This window comes from Marmota monax, unplaced genomic scaffold (assembly GCF_021218885.2).
Source record: "Marmota monax isolate L192 unplaced genomic scaffold, Marmota_monax_Labrador192_F-V1.1 WCK01_AAM20220418_F8-fsc00111, whole genome shotgun sequence".
Taxonomy (NCBI): Eukaryota; Metazoa; Chordata; class Mammalia; order Rodentia; family Sciuridae; genus Marmota; species Marmota monax.
In genome coordinates, this window is record NW_026695067.1 from 1,684,618 (window position 1) to 1,712,360 (window position 27,743).

The 27,743-nt window shown below is 33.5% G+C and overlaps 1 protein-coding gene across 35 annotated transcripts in view; it reads right to left on the reverse strand.

The window, feature by feature from the left end:
• The window catches only part of Nrg4 (neuregulin 4), a 202,647-nt gene that overhangs the window by 101,163 nt on the left and 73,741 nt on the right, over positions 1-27,743 (reverse strand). For 28 of the 35 annotated variants that reach the window (XR_009225257.1, XR_009225256.1, XM_058573787.1 and 25 more), the window contains 3 exons: positions 15,685-15,748; positions 11,089-11,154; positions 8,837-8,930 (listed from right to left, as the gene is read on the reverse strand). Coding sequence is in view for 33 of the 35 variants with exons in the window: in XM_058573787.1 (XP_058429770.1) it covers positions 8,837-8,930; positions 11,089-11,098 (104 nt within the window). In the remaining 2 variants the exon portion in view is untranslated. Of the gene's footprint in view, positions 1-8,836; positions 8,931-11,088; positions 11,155-15,684; positions 15,753-27,743 lie in introns of all 35 variants that reach the window. The other 7 variants (XM_046427899.2, XM_046427904.2, XM_046427883.2 and 4 more) reach the window with 2 other exon arrangements.

The following is a 27,743-nucleotide window of genomic DNA, read 5'->3' on the forward strand; positions in this document are numbered from 1 at the left end:
CACACACACTTTTTACAGAAATTAAGGCAATTTTAGATAAATAAAAGCTGAAGGAGTATAAGACCATTAGACCCATCCTTCAAGAAATATTCAAGGAAGTCCTACAGTCCTGCAGGATGAAATAAAAGAATACTAGACAGTAATTAAAATCCACATGAAGAAACAAATACTTCCATAAAGGTAAATATACAGGTAATTTAAAAAGCTAGCGTGACTAGGTGTAATGGCACATGCCTATAATTCCAGCTACTCAGGAGGCTGAGGTAAGAGGATCACAAGTTTGAGGCCAGACTGGGCAACTTAGTAAGAGCTGTATCAAATAAAAAATGAAAGGGGGCGGAAGATGTTGTCAGTAGTCTAGGGCCCCTGGTTTTAATCCCCAGTACTACAAAACAAAAACCTAATATGATTATAACAATGGTTTATAGTTCTACATTGTTTTCTATATAATTTAAGATACTAATATATTTAGAAGAATTATTAGTTTATGTTTAGGGGTACACAATACATAAAAACATTTTGTGACATCAGTAATTGAAAGGAGTGGGGATGGAGTTATAAAGGAGCAGAGTTATTGTGTGATATTGAAATTATGCTGGAATAAATTCAATTGAAGCTGGCATAAGAGTGTTATAACTTTAAGAAGCTAACTGTAATCCTCATGGTAACTACACACACACACAAAAGCTACATAATACATACAACAGGACACAATAAAGGAATTTAAATATTTAGCTATAAAAAATGCAAAAGATGAAACAAGTGCAGAAAATGAGGGAATCTCAACTAGAAAGACACTACTGTAACATAATAAAAACCATTCATACAACTCCACAGTGAATATCATACACAATGGTGAAAGATGAAAAACTTTCCTTCATGATCAGAAACAGGACAAGTGTGCTCACTTTTACTAGTAGAAGTAGTAATTCAATAAGAAATAGAACTCAACATAGTAGTAGAAGGTCTATTTTTTATAGCTAAATATTTAAATTCCTTTATTGTGTCCTGAGCAATTAGGTAAGAAACATAAAAGGCATCCAACTTGGAAAGAAAGAAGTAAAACTGTCTTTGTTTATGGATTATATGATCTTATATGTAGAAAACCCTAAATATTCCATAAAAAGATTGTTAGAGCTAATAAATGAATTTAGCAGAGTAGTAGGATATAAGGTCAACAAAGAAAAAATTAGTTGCATTTCTTTATATTCAGTTGCACCCATTCTAAAATTCATACTGAATTTCAAGGTATGCCAAATAGCTAAAACATTCTTAAAAAAAGAAAACTGGAGGACTTACTTGTCTTGCATTCATAAATTATAAAGATACAGTATTAAAACACTGTGATACTGTCATGAGGGCAAACATGTAGAACAGTGGAGTAGAATTCAGAGTCCAGAAACACACCCTCACATTCATGGTCAAGTGGCCAAGACCATTCAATGAGGAAAGGACAGTTTTTCAATAAATGGTACTGGGAAAATTGGAAAGCCACATTCAAAAAACCTTATATCACAAAAGAAAAAAAATCAAAATAGAGTAAAAACCTAAATATAAGAAATAAAACTCAAAGAAGAAAACACAACAGAAAAGCTTTATAACATTGGATTTGGCAAGGATTTCTTAAAGACATGACAAAGAAGAAAAAACAGACAAACTGAATTTTATAAAAATTAATACTTTTTGTATACAACCAGCCTATGTCAGCCCCCTATGCCAATATCACATTCCTTTGAAAGGAGCACAAAGGAATGAGTTCCTAAATTTGCTTAGTTAGGACAAATCAGGCTTCACAAAAGATGGGATTAGTTACCTTACTTCATGGACAAAGGAGGACAGGCATTTCAGGCAGGGGACTAGCATCAGACAAAGCTTACTGTCAGGCTCAACATGTGTGCCAAACTGCACATAGTTCATAATGTTAGGACTCAAGATATGTATGAAGCAGTTACTGGAGAGGATGCCAAATAGAATACACAGATACGATGCAGAACCTTGAGTGCTAGGCTAAGAAATTTGTAGTTATACTGTGGACATAGGAACCCCTTGAAAGAGTCTGTAAATAGAGAAGGAAGTCAGATCTACACTTTAGAAGATCACTATAAGCAATGTTGCAAATGAGATTAAGATAGAAGAAAGAAGGGTACAAAACTACTTTAGCAGGGCAATGACACTAAGGAAGGGTCAAAGAGAATAGAAGAATGAATTCCAGAGATAATCTAGGCAAGACTTAGTGAATAATGAAATGTGACTGTATTAGTCAGTTTTCTATAGCTGTAACAAAAATCTGAGAATAACAACTTAAAGGAGGAAAGGTTTATTTTGGTTCATGGTTTCAGAGGTTTCAGTCTGTGGTTGGCTGGCTCCAATGTTTCTGGGCCTGTTGTGAGGCAGAAACATCTTGGTAGAGAAGTATGGAGAAGAAGAACAGCTCACTTCATGGCAGCCAAGAAGCAGGGAGAGAGGAAGAGACTGGGGAAAAGACACAGTTCCTAAGGGTATGCCCCAAGGACCCACTCCCTTCAACTAGGTCCCACCTCCTACAGTTTTCCCTACCTCCCAATAGTCCATTCAGTTATGAATCCCTCAGTGGATTATTCTACTGATGAGATTAGAGCCCTCATGGCTCAAGCACTCCCCTACCTCTGAACATTGCTTCACTAAGGACCAAGCCTTCAATACAAGAAGGAGGGATATTCCAGATTCAAACTGTAACAGTTTGGACCCCTCCCTATCGCTTACTTACACTTACTGTGCACTATTTAATATTTTCTCTTTTATTAAAAAATAAATACCATTGATTTCAAGACATGTAAACAAAAATAAAGATAATGGAATGTAGGATAGAAAAATAAAGAAAAATTAATGAACAGAAGACAAAAAAGGAAGGAAATTAAAAAAAGAATGATAAATAGAAATCATAAAACAAGATGGTAAAATTTGATTTTAAAATTCAGTAATAACTACAAAAAACATAAATTAACTGTGATTAAAAGAAAAATTTTTAGACTGAATTTTTGAAAATCCACTTTGTAGACACAATAAAAAGTTGAAAGGGGAAAAAAACTAGACTAGTTAAACATTAAACAAATGAAAGTTGGTTTGGTCAGGTGTGGTGATGCACACCTATAATCCCAGTGGCTCAGAAGGCTGAGGCAGGAGGATCATAAGTTCAAAACCAGCCTCAGCAACTTAGCAAGGCCTTAAGCAACTTAGTGAGACCCTGTCTCAAAATAAAAAATAAAAGGGCTAGGGATGTGGCTCAGTGCTTAAGCACCTCTTGATTCAATCCTGGTAACAACAACAAAAAAGTGATTTGGCTACATTAATGTCAATAAAATAGACTTGAAGACAAAAAGCAGTTTTAGGGGTAGGAAGGGTGCATGGGGGCAGGAAAGATGGTATAATAAGATAGACATCATTACCCTAGGTACATGTTTGACTGCACATATGGTGTGACACTACTTCGGGTTCGACCAGAGAAATGAAAAGTTGTGCTGCAATTGTGTACAAAGAATCAAAATGCATTCTGCTGTCATATATACCTAATAAAAATAAATTAATTAATAAAAAAGCAATATTAGGAAAAAAGGTCATTATATAGCAGGAAATTTTGCCAGAAAATAAAACATAAAGGAAATTTTTATCAGAAGATACAACTATTTAAATTTACCTGGGCTTAATAACACTGCTTCAAAACATGTTAAGCAAAAATGAACAGAAATTGTGTTGAGAATGCAAAGTCACAGCAAGAAACTTCGACATACCTCTTTAGTAACTGACAAACCTAACAGATAAATGAACAGTAAGAATATAAAAGATTCAAATAGCACATTATAACAAGCTTGACCTAATACACAAATATACAACTTTGGACTTATCACTAAAGAACCTATATTCTTCTCTAGTACACATAGATCATTTAAAACACTGTCAATAACCAGTCTTCAAAACAAATCTCAACAGACACTAAAGAATTAATATCAAGTAATTTTAAAATATTACCTTAAAATTAATTAATAAAATAAATGAAATTAGATAAGAAAACCAGAATATGTTCAAAGAAAGTACAATAAAGAAAAAAATGAAGAGGAAAGATTACTTTCTACATATGTTGAGATTAATCAAATTTGTAAAGCATACTTGTACATTTCCATTTTAGCATTTCTAATTTTATAAATTTACTTACCCATTTCACTCAAGAAAATACACTAACCACTGACTCAGAGATGAAATTATTTCTAGCTAGGTGTGGTGGCACATGCCTGTTATCCCAGCAGCTTGGAAGGCTGAGGCAGGTGGATTGCGAGTTCAAAACCAGCCTCAGCAAAAGCAAGGCCCTAACCAACTCAGTGAGACCCTGTCTCTAAATAAAATACAAAATAGGGCTGGGGATGTGACTCAGAGGTCGAGTGCTCCTGAGTTCAAGTGCTCCTGAGTTCAATTCCTGGTACCAAAAAAAGAAAAAAAGAAATTATTTCTAAAAATTCACTCTCTATTCAGTCAACAGTACTTACATGGTTGTTGACTGTGGGAAAAGCACTATTCTAGGTGGTGGGATGCAGTGAGGAAAGTTAATATTCTAATAAGAATGACTTGTCCATGTATATAAATGATACAAAATAAAAATTAATAAATTTCTCATATTTCTGTGGCAGTTCAGAGGAGGGACAGATGAATTCTGAATTGTGATAGGGTAATGAATTAGGGAGGAGGGTGCCTTGAAAAATAAAAAAGGATTTGGAAAATGCATAGTTATAGAGAAAGGGCAGGAGAACAAATTCAAGGCAAGCAACATAATGCAAAATATATCTAACAAAAATAGTAAATGATTTTGAATAGAACACAGACCAAAAAGGAGAGAAGGCCAAAAGGCAGTTTGGAGCCCAATTGTTAAAGGCTCTAAAAGCTAAACTAAAAGGTGAGATATTATTTCATAGGTGGTAGATGCGTAGGTGTGAACACTCTCACTGAAGTTTTACTGTTTTTTTAGTGGGAGTAGTGATGAGAATTAGGCTCAAGAGAAACTCATTTGGGGACTATTTATATGGATTTTTAATATGATAAGTCCAAAGCAAGGTGTTAAGAAGGTTTGAGTTAGTATAATGATAATCAGAACAGAATGGACTGGAGAGATCAAAGACTTAAGTAAAAACTATAATTTGACAACCAGATGAGGAACCAATAATACAGTCAAAGGTGAGTCTGCATTTCTCAGTGACAAGATGGCTGGGATGTCACTGATAGAAACACCCCTGTGCATGAATGTATGAGTTGGCATTGAAAATGAGTTTATTACTCTTAGATATTATTATAACAGTCTATACAGCTATATTAAAAATATGGTCCTAAGATCACTGGAAAGCAATTACTTTTCTTTTTGCGGGGAAACTCTTCTCACTAAATTGCTGAGGCTGGCCTCAAATTTGTAATTCTGGGCAGCTGGGATTACAGGTGTGCGCTGCGGCACCTGGCTGCAATTACATTTTATAAAATGTGACTTAAAATAAACCTGCCATTCAATTTTCCTGAACCCTCAACCACTGAATTCCTTCCTTATCTCAGTGTTCTTTTTGTCCTCCTCATGTTCCCCAATCCCAGCCCCTCACTTCCTCCCAGGGTGCCACGCAGTTCTTTGGATACACTAATGATCACACAGAAGATGCCAATCCACTCACCTCCTGAGGCTGTGCCACATGGAAACCTGGCTTCAATCTCTATCCATCAAAACCTATGGGCATGCTTTCAACCACTCCCTAATTACTCCTCTTAAAATATAAAATTAGGAAAGAATTAGACTTTTAAATTTGGTGTGGGTTACCAGTCAAGTTGCCCATTGTCTTTCATAGGTACCTTTTAAAAAGTACACTAGGAATGCATCTATCCAAGGTACAAAGGCAGAGTGACAAACTTCCCAATTTAATGAATTTCCAAATCCCAGTGCTCCTAATTCTTTCAATTTATTTAGTGCAGACAGCTTGAAGTATCAAGTACTCTGATCACAATGCAATTAAATTAGATATAACTATAAAGGATAATCAGAATCCCCCATAGGACCTCACGGAAGGTGATCACATCATGGGAGCAAACCCTCTGAGTGGATTAAGGCTAGCCTCACGGAGTGAGTTCTCATGAGAGTGGGTTGTTATAAAGTCAGGCCACATGCTTGGTCCCCTTCTGCATGTTCTGGGTTCCCTTTCTGCTCCTCCACCATATTGTGATGTAAATGAAGGAGCCCAGAGGCCAAACCAATGGGGCCACAGGATCCTGGACTTTCAACCTCAAAAACTGTGAGCTAAATAAACTTAAAAAAAAAAACAAAAAACCCATTGGCTAATAAAAAAATCATAACAGCACAAATTTTTTAAACTTAAAACTCAACAACTATAGTCTCTTTAAGGATGACACTAAACTATTTTGATATTTTTTTAAGCAATACACACTATCTATTAGAAAAGAAGGCCAAAGACCAATGAACATCCCTTTCCCTAACCCCCAAAATAGGGTTTAGAATCACAGAACACAATTCACTCATCATAAAGTTATAATTATCAAAACTATTCGGTGTTGGTGAAAAGACAGAAAAAAATCAACAGAACAGAATAATCCATAAATAGACCCACACATATTTGGTTTATTAAGTTTTGACAAAGGTACAAAGGCAATTCAATAAAGAAGAACAGTCTTTTCACCCATGTTGTCACCACCAAGATCAAGACAAAAAAAACTATAGTATATTTTAATTATTAAATATATATCTTCTGATAAGCATTATAATTTCATTGTATAAATGCCATGTGCCATGTCCCCTTAGAAAGGATGCAGTATAAATGTATTAAAAGGTTAAACACACCTTGAAAGTTGAATCTAAAGGTCATTCCTTTCTTCTTCCTAGCTGTATTGCTTCCCTACTCTGGTGATGACTGCCTAGGTGGCCTAGTTTTTATCCTTCCTAAACATTTTTGATGACAAGACTAGAAGTTCCTCCTCTGCTGGGCTAGATAAAGTAGGTTGGAACTTCATTATAATAGAATACCTGAACATTCCTCCCCAGCATTACCTTACCCTTCTCCCTCATTTCTTGTGCCCTGTATCTACAACCTTCTGAACCCTGAGAAAAGTTGATTTGCAAGTGTTATCTTGCACTTCTCATATTTTTGGTCAAGAATAAAAGTCTTCTTTGCTGCTCATTGGCGCTTGGTCTTATTATTGGTTCCACCATTCTGAGAGGGAAAAAGGATTCAGTCTTTGGGGTCAAAAAAATATGACCTTTAGCAATTCACTTAAATTCTCATTTTCTACATACTTTTCTATTTCTTAAGTTTCCCCTGCCTCCTTCCTCTAAGGTTGCTGAGAATAAAGTGTTAAAATATAAATAAAGAACAGGGTCAACAACAAAATTTTGGGTGGGGGGGGCATTGAATATGTTCTATATCTTGAAGTGGAAGTTGTGGCAGTTTCATGGGTGTGACGTTTGCTAAAATTCAATTTGTGGTTTAAACAAGTGTAGTTTATCATACATGCATTATATCTTGGTAAGATAGATTTTTAAAAAACATGGTGGATGTTGAGTAATTGTTGGTCTGTTCCTCCTCCCCCTTCCCTTTATACGGTCATTTGAGGAAAAAAAAACACTAGGCATTATTCCCAATATGAATACTGTTCCCAATATGAAAAACCCCTAAAAACTTTTTGTTTTGTTATTAATATTAAACATAAATTGCCTTCCCTAAATTGCTAAAACTCAGAGTTCACTAAAAACTTCCAGATAAGAATGACGTTACTTACCTCTCTCCTCTCCTCTAAACCAGATCCCAATATCTTTAACTTTTCCCATAAATTTGACTTTTCTATCCTTGTATTCAATAAGAACTTAAATCTTAAATTTATATTCTATACTTCTCATTTCAGTTAAAGAGCAAACAAGTAATTCAAACAAGTTATAAAATATATTGAGGTTGTAAGGAGTTACTCCACAAAATCTATAGGCCTCAGTGATAGTTCTTTGTGCCTAGCTCATGTACTAAAAAAGGTTTTTTGTTTTTTTTTTAATGCCCTTAAATACTAGTCAATTAAGGGGCTGGGGATGTGGCTCAAGCGGTAACGCACTCGCCCGGCATGCACAGGGTGCTGGGTTCGATCCTCAGCACCACATAAAAATAAAATAAAGATGTTGTGTCCACTGAAAAACTGAAAAATAAATATTAAAAAATTCTCTCTCTCTTCTCTCTCTCTCAAAAAAAATACTAGTCAATTAAACTCACAGGAAGTACTATACAAATACTATTTTGAATCATTTTACTGATTTTCTGCTATGTCTGTACTCCCCAAATAATGTTATTTTAAAACAATAGTGGTTAAGATTTGGTACCAACATTAGAAAAACTTAACTTTTCACTTTCTTTTTAATATACCAAGTATAAGTTTTAGTACCAACTCAGTCTAAATTCAAAACAATGTGTCTCATATTGGGATTTTTAATTAATGAATTCTCTAGTTGTTTTGTTATTAATATTAAACATAAACTGCCTTCCCTAAATTGCTAAAACTCAGAGTTCATTAAAATGGATTATTTTCAATACTCTATATGGCTAGAAACTACCAATGCCTATTTTAAAAATAATAAAAACACGAAGAATATTTATCATATTTTCTTACATTTACATATATATGTAAATGCGCATATATATGTAAATATATGTATATATATGTAAATGTGTATATATATATATATATATATATATATATTTCTTACACTTTTTGTTTACTTTTTCTCACTTCTCAAATAAGTTTGTAAGAAATAAAATTACCCTCTCCCCCAGTCCATTTCACTCACCTACAAAATGGGCTGGGAATAGTAGGTATCACATAACAAATCCCCCCATTCAGGCAAAATGACCTGTAACTGGGACCACAGGGCTCCTCGTGATCTAAAACACACATGCATATGGAACAGAGGAAAGCATATTAAAATACTTCTGATGCAATCAGAAACAGGAATAACCAGTCTTAGAATGAAGCAGCAATACTAAAAATTAGAATGAGGAACTTTTCCTCAAAATGAAAGAATCTTATTTCTTATTTCATAGTCACTTTGAAAGAAAAATCTATCACTTTGAGAGAAAAATGAATCCATCTTACAGATACGGTTGTTAATTATAACGGATTTAGAAGCTACATAACAGAAATAAGAAATCTCTGCATTAGTTAGATTAAAAGGCAGTGATTAGGATCATAGAATAAACAGGTCCTTCTCATTTACCACCAAGATTTTACAGTATTACTTAGAGCTTTCCTGTCCTAAGGTTGCATTTAAATTCTTCTTTTTCCTTTGATGTTTCAAATATTTAAAATCTGAAATTGTGATAGGAAAAAATTTAGATAATTGAAATAAATTTTGCTTCCAAATTTATCTTAAAATATTCCTCTTGTATGACAACCAAAGTCAAACATGAAAAATAAAATATAATCTCATAAGGTTTTTATTTGCAAGGGAACTTTAGGTAAAAGCTAATAACTGAAAAGACTAAAATCCTAAAGTAAAACTAAAAATCTAAGTTTGTGCTTAACATATAGCCAAAACTTTCAGAATAATAAGAAAATAACCCTCCACTCCTCTTGCTTCCTTTCTCTCCCTTCTCTTTCTCCATGTCACTTCCTTCTTTCTTTCCTCTTTCTTTTCCTCACTCTTTATCTTTGATCTTTCCTTTATCTTTCTTCCTCTCTCTGCCTTCCCTCTCTCATTGGTATTTCTCTTTCCTTCTAGACTCAGCCTCATACCCCACTCCCACCCCCACCATCTCTTTACAAAAAGTTTATTTTTTGACCACAACAGTATAGAAAAAATCAGAAGTAACTATAGTCAAATTTATTGGGTCATTATACTACTCTTTGTGATTAGGAAATTCCTGAAAACTTTATCTTTTGGCTTTAAAAGGAGAATGATACTGCTTTTAAAATTTTATCTTGGTAGTTCTTGATTGTCTAAAAATTACTTAGAATCATCTAATGTGAAGCAGACAATGACAATTCTCTCATTTAGCATTTAGTTTGGCATTTAAAGATAGTTTACTAGTTAAAAAAAAACTTTCTCTAACATTTTTGCCACTAAGATATTGATACCTGTTAAGATATAATTGTTGGGGCTGGGACTGTAGCTCAGTGATAGAGCACCTACCTAGCATGTGTGAGGCACTGAGTTCAATCCTCAGTACCTCATAAAGATAAATAAATAAAATAAAGGTATTGTGTCCATCTACACCATATATATATATATGTATGTGTGTGTGTGTGTGTGTATATATATATATATATATATATATATATATATATATATATAAATGATAACGACTATGATCCAGATGTCTTCACAATCAGAATTTGAAAGTTTGAAACTTTCCTTTTACTTAAGAATTGAGAAAAACCTATTTCAGCATATTATAACCATAAAAGTACAAAAATGTAAAGACAGAAATAGAACTACAAAGAACTGAAGAAAAAGAAAGTAAACCAGGTAAAACTAATACTTTAAGGTTTTTTCTTTTTTACACAATGCATGCTTCTTTAAAATTAAACAACTTTTAATAATCTATACAATTTTTCAGGAATAATTTGGTTGACAAAATCCCAGTTAAAACTACATTACATCAGAATCATGGAAATCATCCCATATGATTTTCTATTAACTTTATCACAGCTGAAAGTAACGTCCTTTTTAACTAATTATATCCAGACATATATTTACTGAAATAATATCACATATTATATCAATAAAAAAAACTCATCCAACCTGAATCACTATCTCTGAATCTATTTTCATTCTTTGCTCTGGTTTCAAATTTACTTATTATTTGGGAAGTTGATATTAGATACAGAGTAAGCTAGAATTGGTCAGTTTGTAAAGAACAATAAAACACATAAACCCAAAATAAAAGTTTTATGTTATATAGGAAAGTATTTCAAAACTAAAATATTTCATATTTTGGGGAGGATTTTAGATAAGGAACAATATAATCTTGTGTTAATGTACATCTGTTGTTCTATTTCTAAATAACACACATTGACAAAAGTATAAACAGAAGAAATTACCTGTTGGCATCTTAATTTTTAAATAGTTTCATCCTTGGTCAGAAGATTAGGGTTGAAAAACAGCACCTAAAATAGTTTAAAATTAATAATTTAAGAAAAAATATTCTTTTGAGGGAGTTACATCAAATATTCTAATAGTGATACTCTTTAAATGTTGAAAGTAAGTCATTTATTTGTGAGTGACAAAATTAGTTAGATAGCTATGTTTTGAATATATCGATTAAAAAATCTGTGCAGATAAAACCAAAGGATCAACATTATAAAGTATAAGTGCACTAAATACAAATCATTTCCTAAAATAATATAATTTAATCTTAAAACTTTTTGTTCTAATGCTGGTTTTTAATAAACATTTTAATGTAGTAATGTACTATATGAGAAAATGAAACATATATGGTAGTAATGAAACTGAATGACCTGAACTTTTTGCTTTTTCATAAAGCCTATTTATTAATAATCTAACTTTTAGTAGAATCAGTAGCTTCCAATTTTTCAATTTATTGAAAATGGTCAAACAGGGAATATAAAAATCTCCAACAGCATTAAAATTTTTAAAATTTCTTTAGAACTATTAAAAGCACTTTTGAGTTTACCATACCTTGCACATTCATTTATCAATCTACACATGCCTTTCTTTAAAAAATGTTGGGCATCTGGTAAAGCCAAGTAGCTAAAGAGGCATGCTTATGTTTGAAGTTTTCTGCTATAACAGAAACAAGGAATTAAAATAAATTTGAAGAGATGAAGCATTTATACTTACATAATGATTACAATTTCTTAATTCTTTTTTATAAAATCTATTTACTTCTGACTTAAGCATAAAGATTTTGTAACAGAAATCTTAATCTACAACTTCCTATTATACAGGTGTAATTCCAAGGTCTTCTCCCAAACCCAATCATTCCCTTTCTTTCTTTTTTACACAAGCAGAGAGAAAGAGAGTGGGTAGGGGGTAGAAAGAGGGAGAGAGAAAGAGTGTATATACATATTAAAACTATTTAATTTGAAATTCTCCTTTGGAGTTTCTTTTTTCCAAACAAAAAGGGCTTACCTCAATAAAAACTTATATTCATTAAAAAAATAAATTTAGACATGCAGTGTTGCAAAATTTTTGAATACTGTAAACTATAGCAGCTGTGACTTACATTTTATAACATGTCAAAAAACTGATTTATATGGCTGCAGTGTGAACCAGAGCGAGGCAGATAGACCAAGGTGTACCCAGAGGTCAGGCACCACTAAGAAAGCTACTCTTCAGTCTACATGCTCAGAGTCACAAATGGGGCAGAATTTTACTTAGAAAAAGAGTTGTACTAAGCTGTACTTCCAAATCACTGTTCGTGTTTTAAAGTTATGAATTAAATCACATTATTTAGACTCCTTACTTACCTTGGCATGTCTGGATAATTCAAGAGTACTATCTAAGTTTGTAAAGAAAAGGAATTTTTATGTGGAGCTAATGGACAATTGTTCCACAAGGCTTTTTTTAAAAAAAAAAAATAGTTTCCTTATATACCATATAAAATTTATTTATGATGACTTGAAGAATTTATAGAACTGAAAGATGATAATAGCTCTAATAGAACTTATAACCCCATGTCTGATTTAAAATATAATTATTGAACTTACCTACTACTGATAACAATATAATGACTTTAAAACTATGGCAAAGCTATTACATGTCCCTTAAGGAAAGTTAAATTTTAAAAATATTTTAAAATATTGACTAAAACTATAATTTTGTTAAATGAAGTACAGGGTTCTTAGATATAGCTATCTAAATTATGTCAAGTATTTAAATGGTTATCTTTTCTAAAGCCACAATTCAGACAATATCACTACTTGACTGATGTAAAACACAAAAACTAATATATTTGTTCTTTTAAAAAAAGTATCAAAATAAACTCATAATTCATACTCTGAAAACATTTCTTTTCATTACCATATATTATCTCCCACATTCAATGGCAAATTTTATATAGCTATAATCATTATATATGTATATATACACACATACTTAAGTCATTTTAGCTTATGGTGTGAGAATTCCAAAATGATATTTTTATTTTGTTTTGTTTTGTTTTCTGATATTAGATTGAACTCAGGGGCCTAATTACTGAGGCACACCCCCAGCCCTATTTTTTTTTTTTTTTTTTTTGAGACAGGGTCTCACTAAGTTGCTCAGGGCCTTGCTTAGTTGCTCAGGCTGGCCTTGAACTTGCCATCTTCCTGCCTTAGTCTTCCAAGTCACGGGGATTACAGGCATACACCACCATGTCCAGCAAAATGATGTTTTGTTTTATGAAAAATCAGTATCCTTTGTTATTTTACTTGAACTATGAAACTATTATGTTGTCTACTAACACAGAAATGACTACTAAACTGCACATGAGAAATAATTTGTGAATCTGTGACTTTATCCATGACATTGAAGATGTACTTATTAAGAGATATATCATGACAGTTTTATACTGAGTTATTTTTGACACAATGCATATAAACAGCCTTTGGAGCCAAGTGACTCCAAAGTAGAAAATATAATGACTTTAAAGAGCAACATTTCACTCTAAATGCAAGCCTTGGTATTTAAGAATAATTTCTCTGTTAACCTGTCAACAAACAGCACTAGGTGGCCTATTGCCCTTAAACAAATGACAGTCTCTTGCTAGATTGGAGAATAACAGATACAAAAACAAGTAACTGCAAAAATATTTTAGGCTGACTCCTTGTTAAGGTTTGGATCTTAACTGTTTGCCCAAGACTCATGTGCTGAAAGCATGGTCTACAGCTGATGGTGCCATTGAGAGGTGGTGGAACCTTTGCGATATAGGGCCTATTGAAGGAAGTTAGGTCATGGAGGAATGCCTTTGAAGGGGATGTGGGACTCCATCCCATTCTCTTTCTCTCTGCTCTCCAGTTACCACGAAATGGCAGCTTTGCTCCACTATGTGCTCCCTGACATTATGTTCTGCCTTTCCACAGGCCCAAAAGCAATGGAGCCACCAACCATGGACTGAAACCATGAGCCAAAATAAGCCTTTCCTCTTTTAATTTGATTTTCTCAGGTATTTTTCACCAAGACAGAAAGCTAACTCACACAGAAATTCATATATACCTTATTTTTACTTAGAATAAGGAAAATTTTTTATGATTCAATGTAATCTTATCACAAACATGTTTACCACTACATTAACACACACACACACACACACACACACACACAGTTTAACTGTTAAGGAAAATCAGGAAAAGATTCCAAGATGTACAATTATTTGTGTTTAACCTTAAAAAAATGAGTGAGAGTTTGTAAACAGAGATGGATAAACATTCCAGATAGAGGAAACAGTTCCAAGGTAGTCAGATAAAAGAAGAAAAAAGTTCCAAGGTAATCAGATAATTATAGATAGATCACGGGCCAAAATATGTATAAGGTATGTGTATACGGAGACTACACAGGTTTATAAAAAAGTGGGGTAGTGGGGATAAAAGTGGCAAGAATAGGTAGTATGTATGAGGCAAGCAGAGTCCATATGTAGACTTTATCTGCAGGGCATTGAGAAGCCTTTGAAAGGTTCTTGGCAAAGGAGTGACATGGTTGTATCTACATTTTATGAAATTCATTTTGATGGAAGTATGGAAAATAGATTGGAACCTACAGAGGAAATGGTATCAGAGAAAGCAGTTTAGAAGCTATTTTAATCATCAAGAATAGTGAACAAACAAAGCAATAGGAATTAAGATAATAGAGAAGGGTAATTTTAAAAATACTAAGGTGTGCAACCACAAAATAGATGAGTATGGTAAGAAATAAAGAAAAATCAAGGATGATTTTCAAGTATTGTTGAAATTAAACAAGTAAAGGAATAGCTATTAGAAAAAAATTTTTAATATTTATTTTTTAGTTGGACACAATATCTTTATTTATTTATTTTTATGTGGTGCTGAGGAGTGAACCCAGGGCCTCAAATGTGCTAGGCGAGTGCTCTACCGCTGAGCCACAACCCTAGCCCCTAGAAAAATTAATATTAAAAATCACAAGATACAATTTCATACCCACAAGAATGATTAAACAAAAATGATAGACAATAACAAGTTCTGACAAGGACATGGAGGAACTAGAGCACTCATACATTGCTGGTGGGACTACTATTTAGGAAAATAGTTTGAGAATTCCTTAAAAAGTTAAACATAAGTTTATCATATAAATGCATCCAAGAGAAATGCAAATGTATATCCCACAAAGACCTGTATATAGATGTTTAGAACAGCTGTATTCATAAAGGTCCCAAACTGGAAATCATCTAAATGTCTGTAACTGATGAATGAATAACCAAAATGTTCCATGGCAAGTCAATGGAATACTACTTAGCAATAATAAGGAATTTTGTATTAGCTTTTTTTAATATTAATTCATGTTTTAACATGCACTAAGTGAAAGAAGCCATTTATATTTATATGAAATGTCTAGGAAAATCAAATCTATATGGCTAGAGGGTAGATTTATGGTTGACTTGAGCTGGAAACTTAAAGTAAATGCAAATAATCATATATTTGATATATTTTAAATCATTTCTATCTGGGCAAAGTGGTGCCTACCTGTAATCCCAGCAACTCTGGAGTCTAAAGCAGGAGGATCACAAGTTTGAAGCCTAGTGAGACCCTGTCTCAAAATAAAAAATAAAAGGGCTAGAGATGTGGCTTAGTGGTAGACATTCCTTAATACAATGTAAATGCTATATAATAGTTATAATACTACATTGTTTAGGAAATAATAACAAGAAAAAGACGTGTCCACGTTCAGTATAGATGCAACAATTTTTTAAACTATTTTAGATCCCCAGTTGGTTAAGTCCACCAATGTACCATGTCTTAATACAGGCCAGATCAGTTCACAGACTGATTCTTTATCATGTGAAACAATCAATTGTGCCATTAGCCTTCCTTCTATCTTTCTCCTCCTACTCCCTTCTTCGTTAGCTATATCTTGATTCTTATATCATGAATATTAACATTAAATGTAAATTTAACATTTACATTTTGGTCCATAACCCTAATAAAGTCTTTCGTACCTTGTCTCTAAATTTACTCTAAAAGTTGAAAAGCAATAGAAGTAGTTATATTATTATTATTATATAATTATCATTCATGACAGATCCAAGAAGTACATAAGAATAATGTCTCCTCTTATTTCATATCATGATACCACTTATAATATTCCAAGCAGCAAAATAAAATAGATTCTCTTTTCTCAAACTTGGTAAGATGATTAAAATCATATCACATTTTAATTCGCATATATTTGTACTATGTTTTTCTTATACAACTTTTTCTTATATTGTCTTTCTTTTTGAAGGGGAGGCTAAAGAATAATGTGCTTTATCATAGTATAACAAATATTAGTTTCTTAATCATGCTATTTATTTCATGTAGTCATCTTGTTTTCTGAAACATCCCTTCCAAAGCTCAAACTTGAATTGAATATTCTCTAAAATTGTATCTGAATGCAACTATCTTTCCAAAAATTTCCCTTCAGTGATTTTCTGGATCGATTCTAGTTTCCTACATCCTCTGTTTTTTGTTGTTGTTTGTTTGTTTGTTTTTGCTAGAGTCCGTCATCAACCAACTCCCTAAAACAGGGTGCAGCAAAAACATTAAGTTCCTTCATGACTACAGACATTTTTCTTTTGTCTTCACAGCTAAATGAGAGTATTGGGCTAGTCATGTTGATTTACACTGAAAATAATTTAGATATGCACACTATCTTTTTTCAGTATCCAGAGAAGTCTGTCTGATGCCAATCTAATCATTAAAACTTTTTAAGTTACTAGTTTGTCCCCTCCCCTGAAGTATTTAAGATCTATTTTTTGCTCAGGGTTCTAAAATTTTATGAGAATGTTACCTAGCCTTATCCTCAAAAATTTTTCTCAAATAGTGCTAGACAGCCATTTGGGCCCTTCCTATTTGAAGGCTTATGTTCCTTACATCTTGGAAAATTCATCTATTATTTGTTTTAATAGTTTATTTCCTTCCATTATAAAACTTCTATAATTTCTAGGTTTATCTCCTTCACTTCTGTATTTTGTCATATTTTCTTTCTATTTTTTTAAACAATGTTCCAGAGGGGTTTCTTTTTAATTTATTTATTTATCTTTACTTTTTTGGTAGCTGCAAATAGACAGTATGCCTTTATTTTATTTATTTATTTTTATGTGGTGCTAAGGATAGAACTCAGTGGCCAGACAAATGCTCTGCCACTGAGCTACAGCCCTAGCCCCTAGAAGGGTTTTTTGTTGGGAAAAGTATAAAGGGCAGCCATACCCCAGAGAAAAAACCCCAACATGGCGCCTAAGCACCTCTTCTTCCTACCTTCTTCTTTTCTGCAGTGGCGCGAAAAGTTCCCGCCCGTGTGAACTCTCCCACCGGCGCCAATTTCAAATCTCGCTGGCGGGGAACCTTAGCCCCAATGAGAACTAATTCCTGGGCTCCGGAGCTGATATCTGAAAGAACTTGCCAATAAATGGGTTGCCTGCCATTTATCTAAGCCCTACCATCTCCCCCTTAGTTCTATATAAGCACACTGCTTTTTGCAATAAAATTGGAATTCTCCCGGCGAAGTGTCTTTGCGTGGGGAATTCTTTCATTTTTCAACTGTACTTTGTATCCCTGTTATTGACCTTTTTTAAGATGTTAGTAATATTTTTCATCTATAAAGAGTTCTTTGTTCTCTTATTCATTTTCTACAGCTTTTCTTGTTTAAGGAAAGCAACAGCATCTCAAATCTTTCACAACATACTGGTTATATCTCTCACAATATACTCCAGGATCTCTTTAGCTCCCTGCATTACATTACTTCCAGGATCAGTAATTGTTATCTTGGTCTTATTGCTCCAATAAGTTGATTTTCCTCAAATATCTGTTAAGCCTTGGTTGTGTGCTCAGATGTCTTGGTTGTTTATTCTTGGTTGACTATTCATTCCCAGCAAGAGGTGTGTATTCCTCTGATGTTATGTAAGTACATCTGTTTCCCAGTACACCTCAAATTCTGAGTGGGAAGTAGGCTTAGGTACTCTGTGTACCTGGTAGAACATTTGATTGGCAGGTTTATTTTCAGGAAAAGCTATAAGGAGCCAGCTAGCAGACTGCAGAACTATCAGATGACAGAATGAGAAGGAGCTTCTTCTACAGCAAAGTACAGACCACAAGCCAGATTGTTTTTGTATGACCTTTGAGCTAAGAATGTTTTTAAAAACATTTTAAAGAGCCATAAAAGCCAAACAAACATTAAAAAATACATGGGGGTGCTGGGGTTGTGGCTCAGTGGTGGAACACTTGCCTAGCATGTGTGAGGCACTGGGTTTCATTCTCAGCACCACATCTAAATAAAATAAAGGTCTATTGACAACTAAAAAAAAAAACCCCAAAATTAAAAAAAAAAAAACACATGGGGATATAGCACAAAAACAGCTATGACTTGAATGTTTGTGCTTCTTCCAAAAATCTATCAACTATTTTAAACTGGGACCTTTAGAAGATCACAGGGACTAAGGCCTTTAAAAAAGAGGGTGCATACAGCGTTCAGAGTTTTTGCCCTTCTACTCTCATTGTCATGAGAGGACACTGTGCTCCTCCCTCCAGAGGACACAGCAACAAGGGGTCATCTTGGAAGATGAGCAGCTCTCATCAGACACTGAATCTACTGGCCCCTTGATCATAGACTTCCCTGTCTCTCTAGAACTGTGAGAAAATAGAGCCATGCATTGCTTATCAATTCTGAGAAATGTGTTAGGAAATTTGTTCTTGAGAAAATATCATAGAGTGTATTTACACAAACCTAAAAGATAGAGCCTACTGCATACCTTGACTACACAGCATAGCCACTGCTGTATCTGTGGTACTATGTTCACTGAAATGTCACTATGTGGTGAATGATTATAAATTTCTGTTATATATAAATTATCTAATTGATGGTACTTTTTATAACAGCAAGACAAATAATAGTCTTATATGGCCTGAAAATCTTCAGATATTTACCATCTGATACTTTACATAAAGAGTTCTAGTCCCTGTTCCAGAGCCAACAATCATGTTGAAGTCCCGATTTCATTAAATTTCTTTAGGAAAGAGATTCCCGCCACCCCGGGGCAGATATACCTGACTGCCCTCCTCCCAGTCTATTCTGAAAGGGAGGATATGTGGGTGGGGTCTATTATCAAGGCTGTTTTGTATATCGACCTTCAATTACTGCTTCACCTAATGCATTCAGTCTTATTACTTTTGCTCTTAGTATTGCATAGTAAGTCTAAGATTAAGTCTCTGTGGGGTTCTACCATGGAGAAAACTCTCCAAGTCACTATGGCCTCTTTATAGCACATTTTGGGCTGTGGTTTCAGCCTTCCAACATTAATTTACATCTTCCAGAAAACTAAAGAAATCACATGTCTGTTGGTAATCTTTAACTCCCCTTTCCCTTTTCTTGTCATTTTCATATGTCCCTAACCTATTTTAATGGAGCTTAGGTTGAGACAAGAGCATAACTAATATGTGCAGTCTATCAACTTGATCCAGAAAATCAGTTCCCACTATTCCACTCCCACCTCTGACAAATAGCTACAGATTAGAAAGGGGTGTTTATAAACTGGTAAAAGTAACTATTGGTAAAATTAAAAACAGAATATGCAAATTTCAAAATACTAGTAAAGATTTAAAGAAATAAAATGTGTAGTAAATGCTATTAATTATTAATAAGGAAGAATTTAAAAATTACATGAAGATGACTAAGGAATATAAAAGATACATCATTTATTGATTTACATTTATTGCCAATCGAGATAAAAGGAAAAATCAACTATGTGTTGCTCCAAGAAAAACACCCAAAATTAAATATCAAGATTACAGAGCATGAGCCAGATGGGGTGTTATCTGTCTGTAGGCCCAGCTCTTATAAGGCTGAGCTGGGAGGATCACTTGATCCCAGGAGTTTGAGACCATGATAGACAATGACATTTGAATTCTATGAATAGAATTCAGTGATATTTGAATTCTGGGCAACATGGTGAGACTTCATCTCAAACGACAACAACAACAATAACAACAACAAGGATTACAGAAGATGAACAACAGAACCTAGGTTGTGATATGTCAGATCAATTAATTTAAGGCAAAAGTAAATAAATAGAATCATGATGAAAGTTCATTTTACATTAATAGAAGGTATAATTTTAATGAAAATATCATAAACCATCTTGTACTACATAACATTAAAATTAGAATTTAATGAAAATTAAATGAATTAAATAATTTAATAAAATTACATATCAGATAAATTAAAATCTTTAAACCAAACTTAGATATGAAGAAAAATGAACAGAAATACTAAACTAATGACGATTTATCAACATTTCTAGTTGTCATAAAATAAGGATACAGAAGATAATAAAAAAATAAATAAAATGAGAGCTAACTTTTGAGTTCTCATAAAGCTAACTGCTTTTTATTTCCTTTACTCTACAAGAATTCCAAGTTAGTATTCTAAGGAATCCTTGACCAAGATCAAAAAGAAATTCACTATCTTTTTCCAGGCCCTAATTAATAGCTCTATTTCACAAACAAAAAATCAAGATTAAAAATTCAAAAATCTAAGGGGCAGAAATCAGTCAAAATTCATTTCACTACAGATTCCTTTATTTCTATGCAGGTTAATATTATGCTATTTTCAGATATTGCCTTTATGGTTTGTAAACATTTGACTAGTAAGATTCTCCTTGCAATGCCTGGGCAGTTAAATTCCCCACTCTCTGTCAGTCAGTATTAGAAGGGATGGGGGGAAAATGTTCATCCACAGTTAAACTCTGTAGGCATGACCTGAAAACTGTTTCCTAAAGGGACAAATGACATGAACTCCTATTCTACAACAGAGTTTTAGTTATAATCTGCAATTACAACTTTTCTCATTTGAAATACAAGCCCTATTCTTTTTTAAAAAAGAGAAAGAGAAAGAGAGAGAGAGAGAGAGAGAGAGAGAGAGAGAGAATTTTAATATTTATTTTTTAGTTTTCGGCGGACACAACATCTTTGTTTGTTTGTGGTGCTGAGGATCGAACCCGGGCCGCACGCATGCCAGGCGAGCGTGCTACCACTTAAGTCACATCCCCAGGCCACAAGCCCTATTCTCTTTAATTTTTTTTTCAGTTATCAATGGACCTTTATTTTATATATGGTGCTGAGAATCGAACCCAGGGCCCCATAAATGTTAGGGAAGGAATTCTACCAATGAGCTGCAATCCCAGCCCAAGCCCTATTCTTTAAAAGAAATAATACAAAGTAGCAAGTTGATTTAATATCTTCAGAGATCAAGCTTTAATAATTCTGAAGGACATTTATGCTTCCATTTCCTTCAATTTTTTTTTTTTTACAAAAAGTAGCTTTTGGAATAAAACAATCAACACCATGAAGTATTATGCCCTAAAAATCCAATTCATCAAATCCATTGCTTCCTAGATGAAGAACTGTCAAACTGTGAATGATCAAAAAATCTGCTACTTCAAAATCAGATTTTTGTGAGAAATTTATAGTTTAGAGCAAATGTCAGCAAACTATGCCCTATGGATCAAACCCAGCCCTCCACCTATTTTTTTATGGCTTTTGAGCCAAGAATAGCTGTTTACAGTTTTAAATAGGTGGGGAGAAAGGATATTTTGTGATATATAAAAATTATATAGAATTAAAATATCACTGTCTATAAATAAAGTTTTACTGGAATATGATCACATATTTATTTACATAGCATTTATGGCTGTTTTTTCACTACAACACAGAATTAAGTAACTGCATTAGATATTGGCCCACGAAACCTGCATATTTACTGTTTGGTACTTTACAGGAAAAAAATTGCCCACCCCAGCTCAGAGAAATTAGGTAACTTTCTCGTGTGTACATAGCTTAAGTCTGAAGAGTATAGTATCAAAACATGAACATGACCATCTAACTCTAAATCCCTGCCTCTAACTCTAAAAACAGAAAGTACACCTGCTTGCCCAGCAAAATAATGTTATGAAACATGATTTTATCAAAAATGTCACAATCTGATCAAGTCTCCATCAGTTAAGATATTTCTGCCTGCAAACATAAGTCAATGAGAAATAAAAACATGAAAATTCTCAAACCATTAGATGAAAATGAGGGAGGGAGACGGGAAGATGTGGGGGATAGTGGTGGTGAAAATCTGACCAACTTAAGGGAATAAAAGGCAAAAAAGAAAACAGAAAATTTAAAGAGCATAAAATAAGTTGACAGTAACAAATCCATAAAATCAGTAATCAAAATTCTCAGATTAAAAGACAAGATTTTAAATTGAGTACAATAAGACACATTTAACATCCAGCTTTATTTTCAAGAGACATATCTAAACAAACTGACAAAGTTAAAAAAGGGAACAGAAAAAAGATACCACAGCCAAATGCTAACCTGGCATACTTAACAATAACAATATCAGACAACAGATTTTAAGGCAAAAACTATGAAATGGAACAAACAGGAATACCTTATGCTTTTAAAATATACAATTCATCAAGAGAAAATAATGTTGTTATGTATCTAGCTACACTATTTTGAGATGAATATATAAAATAAAAATAGATAGAAATACAAGAAAAAATGGGTAGATCCACAGACACACCGTAGGATGTTAACATGCTTTGTTTGGAAGCAAACAGAAGTGATAGAGTAAGGAAAAATAGTAATACAATTAACAAGCTTGATCTGACAAATACCATAGATCTTTGTACTCAAACAGAACATACTTTTTCAAACACACTTCAGAAACTATAAAAACTTCCAGCTAATAGATCATTTCAGTTTTATAACTAGAGACTACATTAAAACCAGTTTTTCTTCCATTTTGACACTTCACACTGTCTGGACAATTTTGTGGAAGGCAGACAATTCAAGCTATAATTCCACATTTGGTCTTCAAGTATTTCAGTTAGCCATCTCGAAAATCCTCAAGAAACATAAATGTAAGCAAGACATGGTACTGTTCATTAAAAGTTGTTAATTCCATAAAAGGAAGCTTTTGCATTTTTAGAGAATGATGAGGCCACTCTTAACTTTATATGGGAAAAAGACTAACATTTTTATAGATTGGTAGAATGTTAAATACCAAAGCTTTCACTACAAATTGATACAAAAACACAAAATCAGTACTTTTTAGAAAAATAAATACCAATTTATTTTTGTTTGTTGGTGGAGAAGAATAGAAATGACTTGCATCATATTTTTAATAAATAGAAAACAAAAAGAAGTAATTTTTATACAAAGCCACTGTCTATGAAAGAAAACATATGTAACTATATTTTTGTTGAAGCTTTACAAGAGAGGTTTTATTAAACACATAAGTTAAAGTGACAGATGAAATCATTTAGCACCATTAATATAAAATTAATTTCATCCTAAATCTCACTTAAGGGAACATACAAAATGGCACATTTTACAAAATTAGACACTAAAATGTCAAATGCTAAGGTCATTTTCTCAAGGTGCCACAATCAATGAAAAAAAAAATGAAAGAAGAATTTTGACTGACAATAATACAATCACTTAAACATTCATCAATATATTGTTTTTCTCCCTTGAAAGCAATAGCTTCAAAGGAATGCCATCTAAGTGCTTTGGCTATATCTTATATTCTCAATTTGATATAAATTATAATTTATCACTAGTTGGAAGTAAAGAGTGCTAAAGCTGTATTTATGAGAATAATCTCTGTGGCTAAGAATTACGAAACTAAAAAAAACAACAAAAACAACAACAAAACCTGTGTTTTGTTGTCAAAAGAGAGCACTAGTTTCATGATGTTCTATTACTTTCAATTGATTTTTAAAACTAACTTAGAAAGTCCTGATGATTGAGAGGCATGGTAACATAATCAAGAGAGTGGACTTTGGAGTGAGGTAGACCTATTCTGGGAAATTGGCTCTGCCACTTAAACTACCTTGAGCAAAAACTTAACCTTCTAAGCCTCAGTTTTTTACATCTGTAAAATAGATGGTAATACCACTGACTCCTTATCTCTATTAATCTTCAAAAGGAAAATATAATTTTGTAAAGCCCTTAGGATAGTTCCTGGCTTATCATGAGTAATTACTAAATATTAGCTATGAATATAATCTCTTATTAGTTTCAACTAGGTTATGCTATTCTTAGAATAAATATATCTAGATGGTCAGTTTACAGAGATTCAAGTCAGCTGGAGTATAGAAAACTGGTTTTGTCAGATGATCACAGCAACATTCAACAGTCGTGATCTCTCAGGTCATCTCAACATGAATGCCTTCAGAGTTCCCTGGGCTGAAGTTGAGCAAGATTAAAAACGGTGGGTGGGGGAGACATGGCTAAAGGCTTCATAATGTACACAATTCAAATTGGTCTATTGGATGGCTATTTGTATTGTATCCTACGTACAGTGTGAAAATCTAAATCTATAATTTTGAGAATTTAAACTGAGATAATTAAGAGAATCAACTTATTTCTGGATTTTTATGTATGCTGATTTCTTATTTCCTCATGTGATATTTTCATCTATTCTCATTGCAAGTAAAATTAAAATTAAATTGCATGTGTATTCAGTACTTTCTTCAATTAAATTTGTATGAATTAACCCCTTGCAAGTTGCTCAACTGGTGAGGAGAAAGTGTTAAAAGCTATTGAAGGACTTCACAATAGCCAACACATGAAAACAACCTAAGCAACCATCAATAGATGAATGGATAAAAATATGTGGTATGTGGTGTGTGTGAGTGTGGGTATGTGATCAATGTATGTGTATGTGCTTTTTGGCCATAACAAAGAAGGAAACCCTGTCATTTCTGACAATGTGAATGAACCCAGAGGGCATTATGCTACATGAAATAACCCAGACACAGAAAGAAAAATATTGTATGATCACCTATATGAAAAACCTGTATGAGTCAAACTCACAGAAGCAGAGAGTAGAATGGTGGTTGCCAGGAGCTAGGAAGGGGCAATGGGGGATATAGGTCAAAGGGTACAAACTTTCAGTTACAAGATGAATAAGTTCTAGATCTAATGTGCAACATAGTGACCGTTGTTAATAATGTTATATGATATACTTAAAATTTGCTAAAAAAAATAGAACCTAATTGTTCTCACCACATGCACAGCAAGTAATTGTGTGAGGAACGGATGTGTTAATTAGCTTCATTTGGTAATAATTTTACAATGTATATCAAGACATGTTGTACACTTCAAATGTATACTGTTTTTGTCAATTTCGTCAATTTTACTTCGAAACTAGGGAATAAAAAAGAAAGACTTCGGGCTGGGGATGTGGCTCAAGCGGTAGCATGCATGCGGCCCAGGTTCGATCCTCACCACAACATACAAACAAAGATGTTGTGTCCGCCGAAAACTAAAAAATAAATATTAAAAAATTCTCTCTCTCTCTCTCTCTCTCTCTCTCTCTCTCTCTCTCTCTCTCTTTAAAAAAAAAAAAAGACTTCAACACCACTATCTTAGTAATAGACTCAGCAGTCAGAAAGCCATTAAAGACATAGTTGAACTCAACAGCACTATTAAGTTAACTGGATATAACTGAATATCAGCTTTTCAAGCTCACATGGAACATTCACCCAGGTAGACCACATTTTAGGACACAAAACATATATTAGCAAATTTAAAGACTAGAAATAGTACAATGTCTGTTCTCAGATCACAGTGAAATTAAATTTAAAAATCACTAACAGAAAGATACTTGGAAAATGTCCCCAAATACTTGAAAAATTAAACAATTAACTTTAATGGAGACAGATAAATCTTTATTAGGTGTTGTTTTCATTTTTTTCCATATTTTTATTGGTATATTATAATGGTACATAATGGTGAGATTCATTGTTACATATTCATACAGGACGCAATATAATTTGGTCAATATCAGTCCCCAGTATTTTCCCTTTCTCTCCTCCCTTACTACCAGGTCCCTTTCCTCACTCTACTTTTATCCCTTCCATTTTCATGAGACACCCCCACACACATCCAGCCAACCTTCTTTCCCTTTTTCCTCTCTAGCTTCCACTTACCAGAGAAAATATATAATCCTTGAATTTCTGAGTCTGGCTTATCTCACTTAACATAACGTTCGAAAATGACCATTTCATTCTTCTTTAGAGATGAAAAAAAAAAACTCCATTGTGTATCTATAACACATTTTCTTAATCCATTATTCCATTGACAGACACCTAGGTTGGGTCTATGGTTTAGCTATTACAAATTATGCTGCTATAAATATGAGTATGCATGTATCACTGTAGTATACTGATCTTAATTCTTCAGGATAAATTCCAAGGAGTAGTGTAGTTGTATCATCTGGTGGTTCCCTGCTTACCTTTTGAGGAACCTCCATACTGATTCCATAATGGTTGTACTAATTTACAATCCTACCAACAGTATAAAAGTGTTCCTTTTCCCCATCATCTTCAGCATTTATTATTGCTTTTATTCTTTTTATTCTATTTGTGATATATGACAGCAGAATGCATTACAATTCATATTACACAGAGCCCAATTTTTCATATCTCTGGTTGTATATAAAGTATATTCACACCATTCGTGTCTTCATACATGTACTTAGGGTAATGGTATCCATCTCATTCTGCCATCTTTTTACCCTCTTGTGCCCTCCTTTTCCCTCCCACCCCTTTGCCCTATCTAGAGTTCATCTAATACTCCCATGTTCCCCCTCCCAACCCCACTATGAATCAGCCTCCCTTATATCAGAGAAAAACATTTGGCATTTGTTTTTTTTGGGGGGGGGATTGGCTCACTTCACTTAGCATTATATTCTCCAACTCCATCCACTTGCCTGCAAATGCCATGATTTTATTCTCTTTTATTGCTGAATAATATACCATTGTGTATATATACCACATTTTCTTTATCCATTCGTCTACTGAAGGGCATCTAGGTTGGTTCCACAGATTAACTATTGTGATTTGTGCTGCTATAAACATTGATGTGGCTGTATCCCTGTAGTATGCTGTTTTTATGTCCTTTGGGTATAGACCAAGGAGTGGAATAGCTGGGTCAAATGGTGGTTCCATTTCTAGCTTTCCAAGGAATCTCCATACTGCTTTCCATATTGGCTGCACCAATTTGCAGTCCCATCAGAAATGTATGAGTGTGCCTTTTTCCCCACATCTTTGCCAACACTTATTGTTGTTTTCGTTCTTAATAGCTGCAATTCTGACTGGAGTGAGATGAAATCTTAGAGTAGTTTTGATTTGCATTTCTCTAATTGCTAGAGATGTTGAACATTTTTTTTTATATATTTGTTGGCTGAATAATATACCATTGTATTTCTTCTTTTGAGAAGTGTGGTTAGTTCATCTGCCCATTTGTTAATTGGGTTATTAGGTTTTTTATGTAAAGTTTTTTGAGTTCTTTAAATATTCTGGGTGTTAATCCTCTATCAGAAGAGCAGCTAGCAAAGATTTTCTCCCATTCTGCAGGTTCTCTCTTCACATTCCTAATTGTTTCTTTTGCTCTGCAGAAGCTTTTTAATTTGATGTCATCCCCTTTTTTTAATTCTTGGCATTATTTCCTGAGCTTTAGGGGTCCTATTGAGAAAGTCATTGCTTGTGACT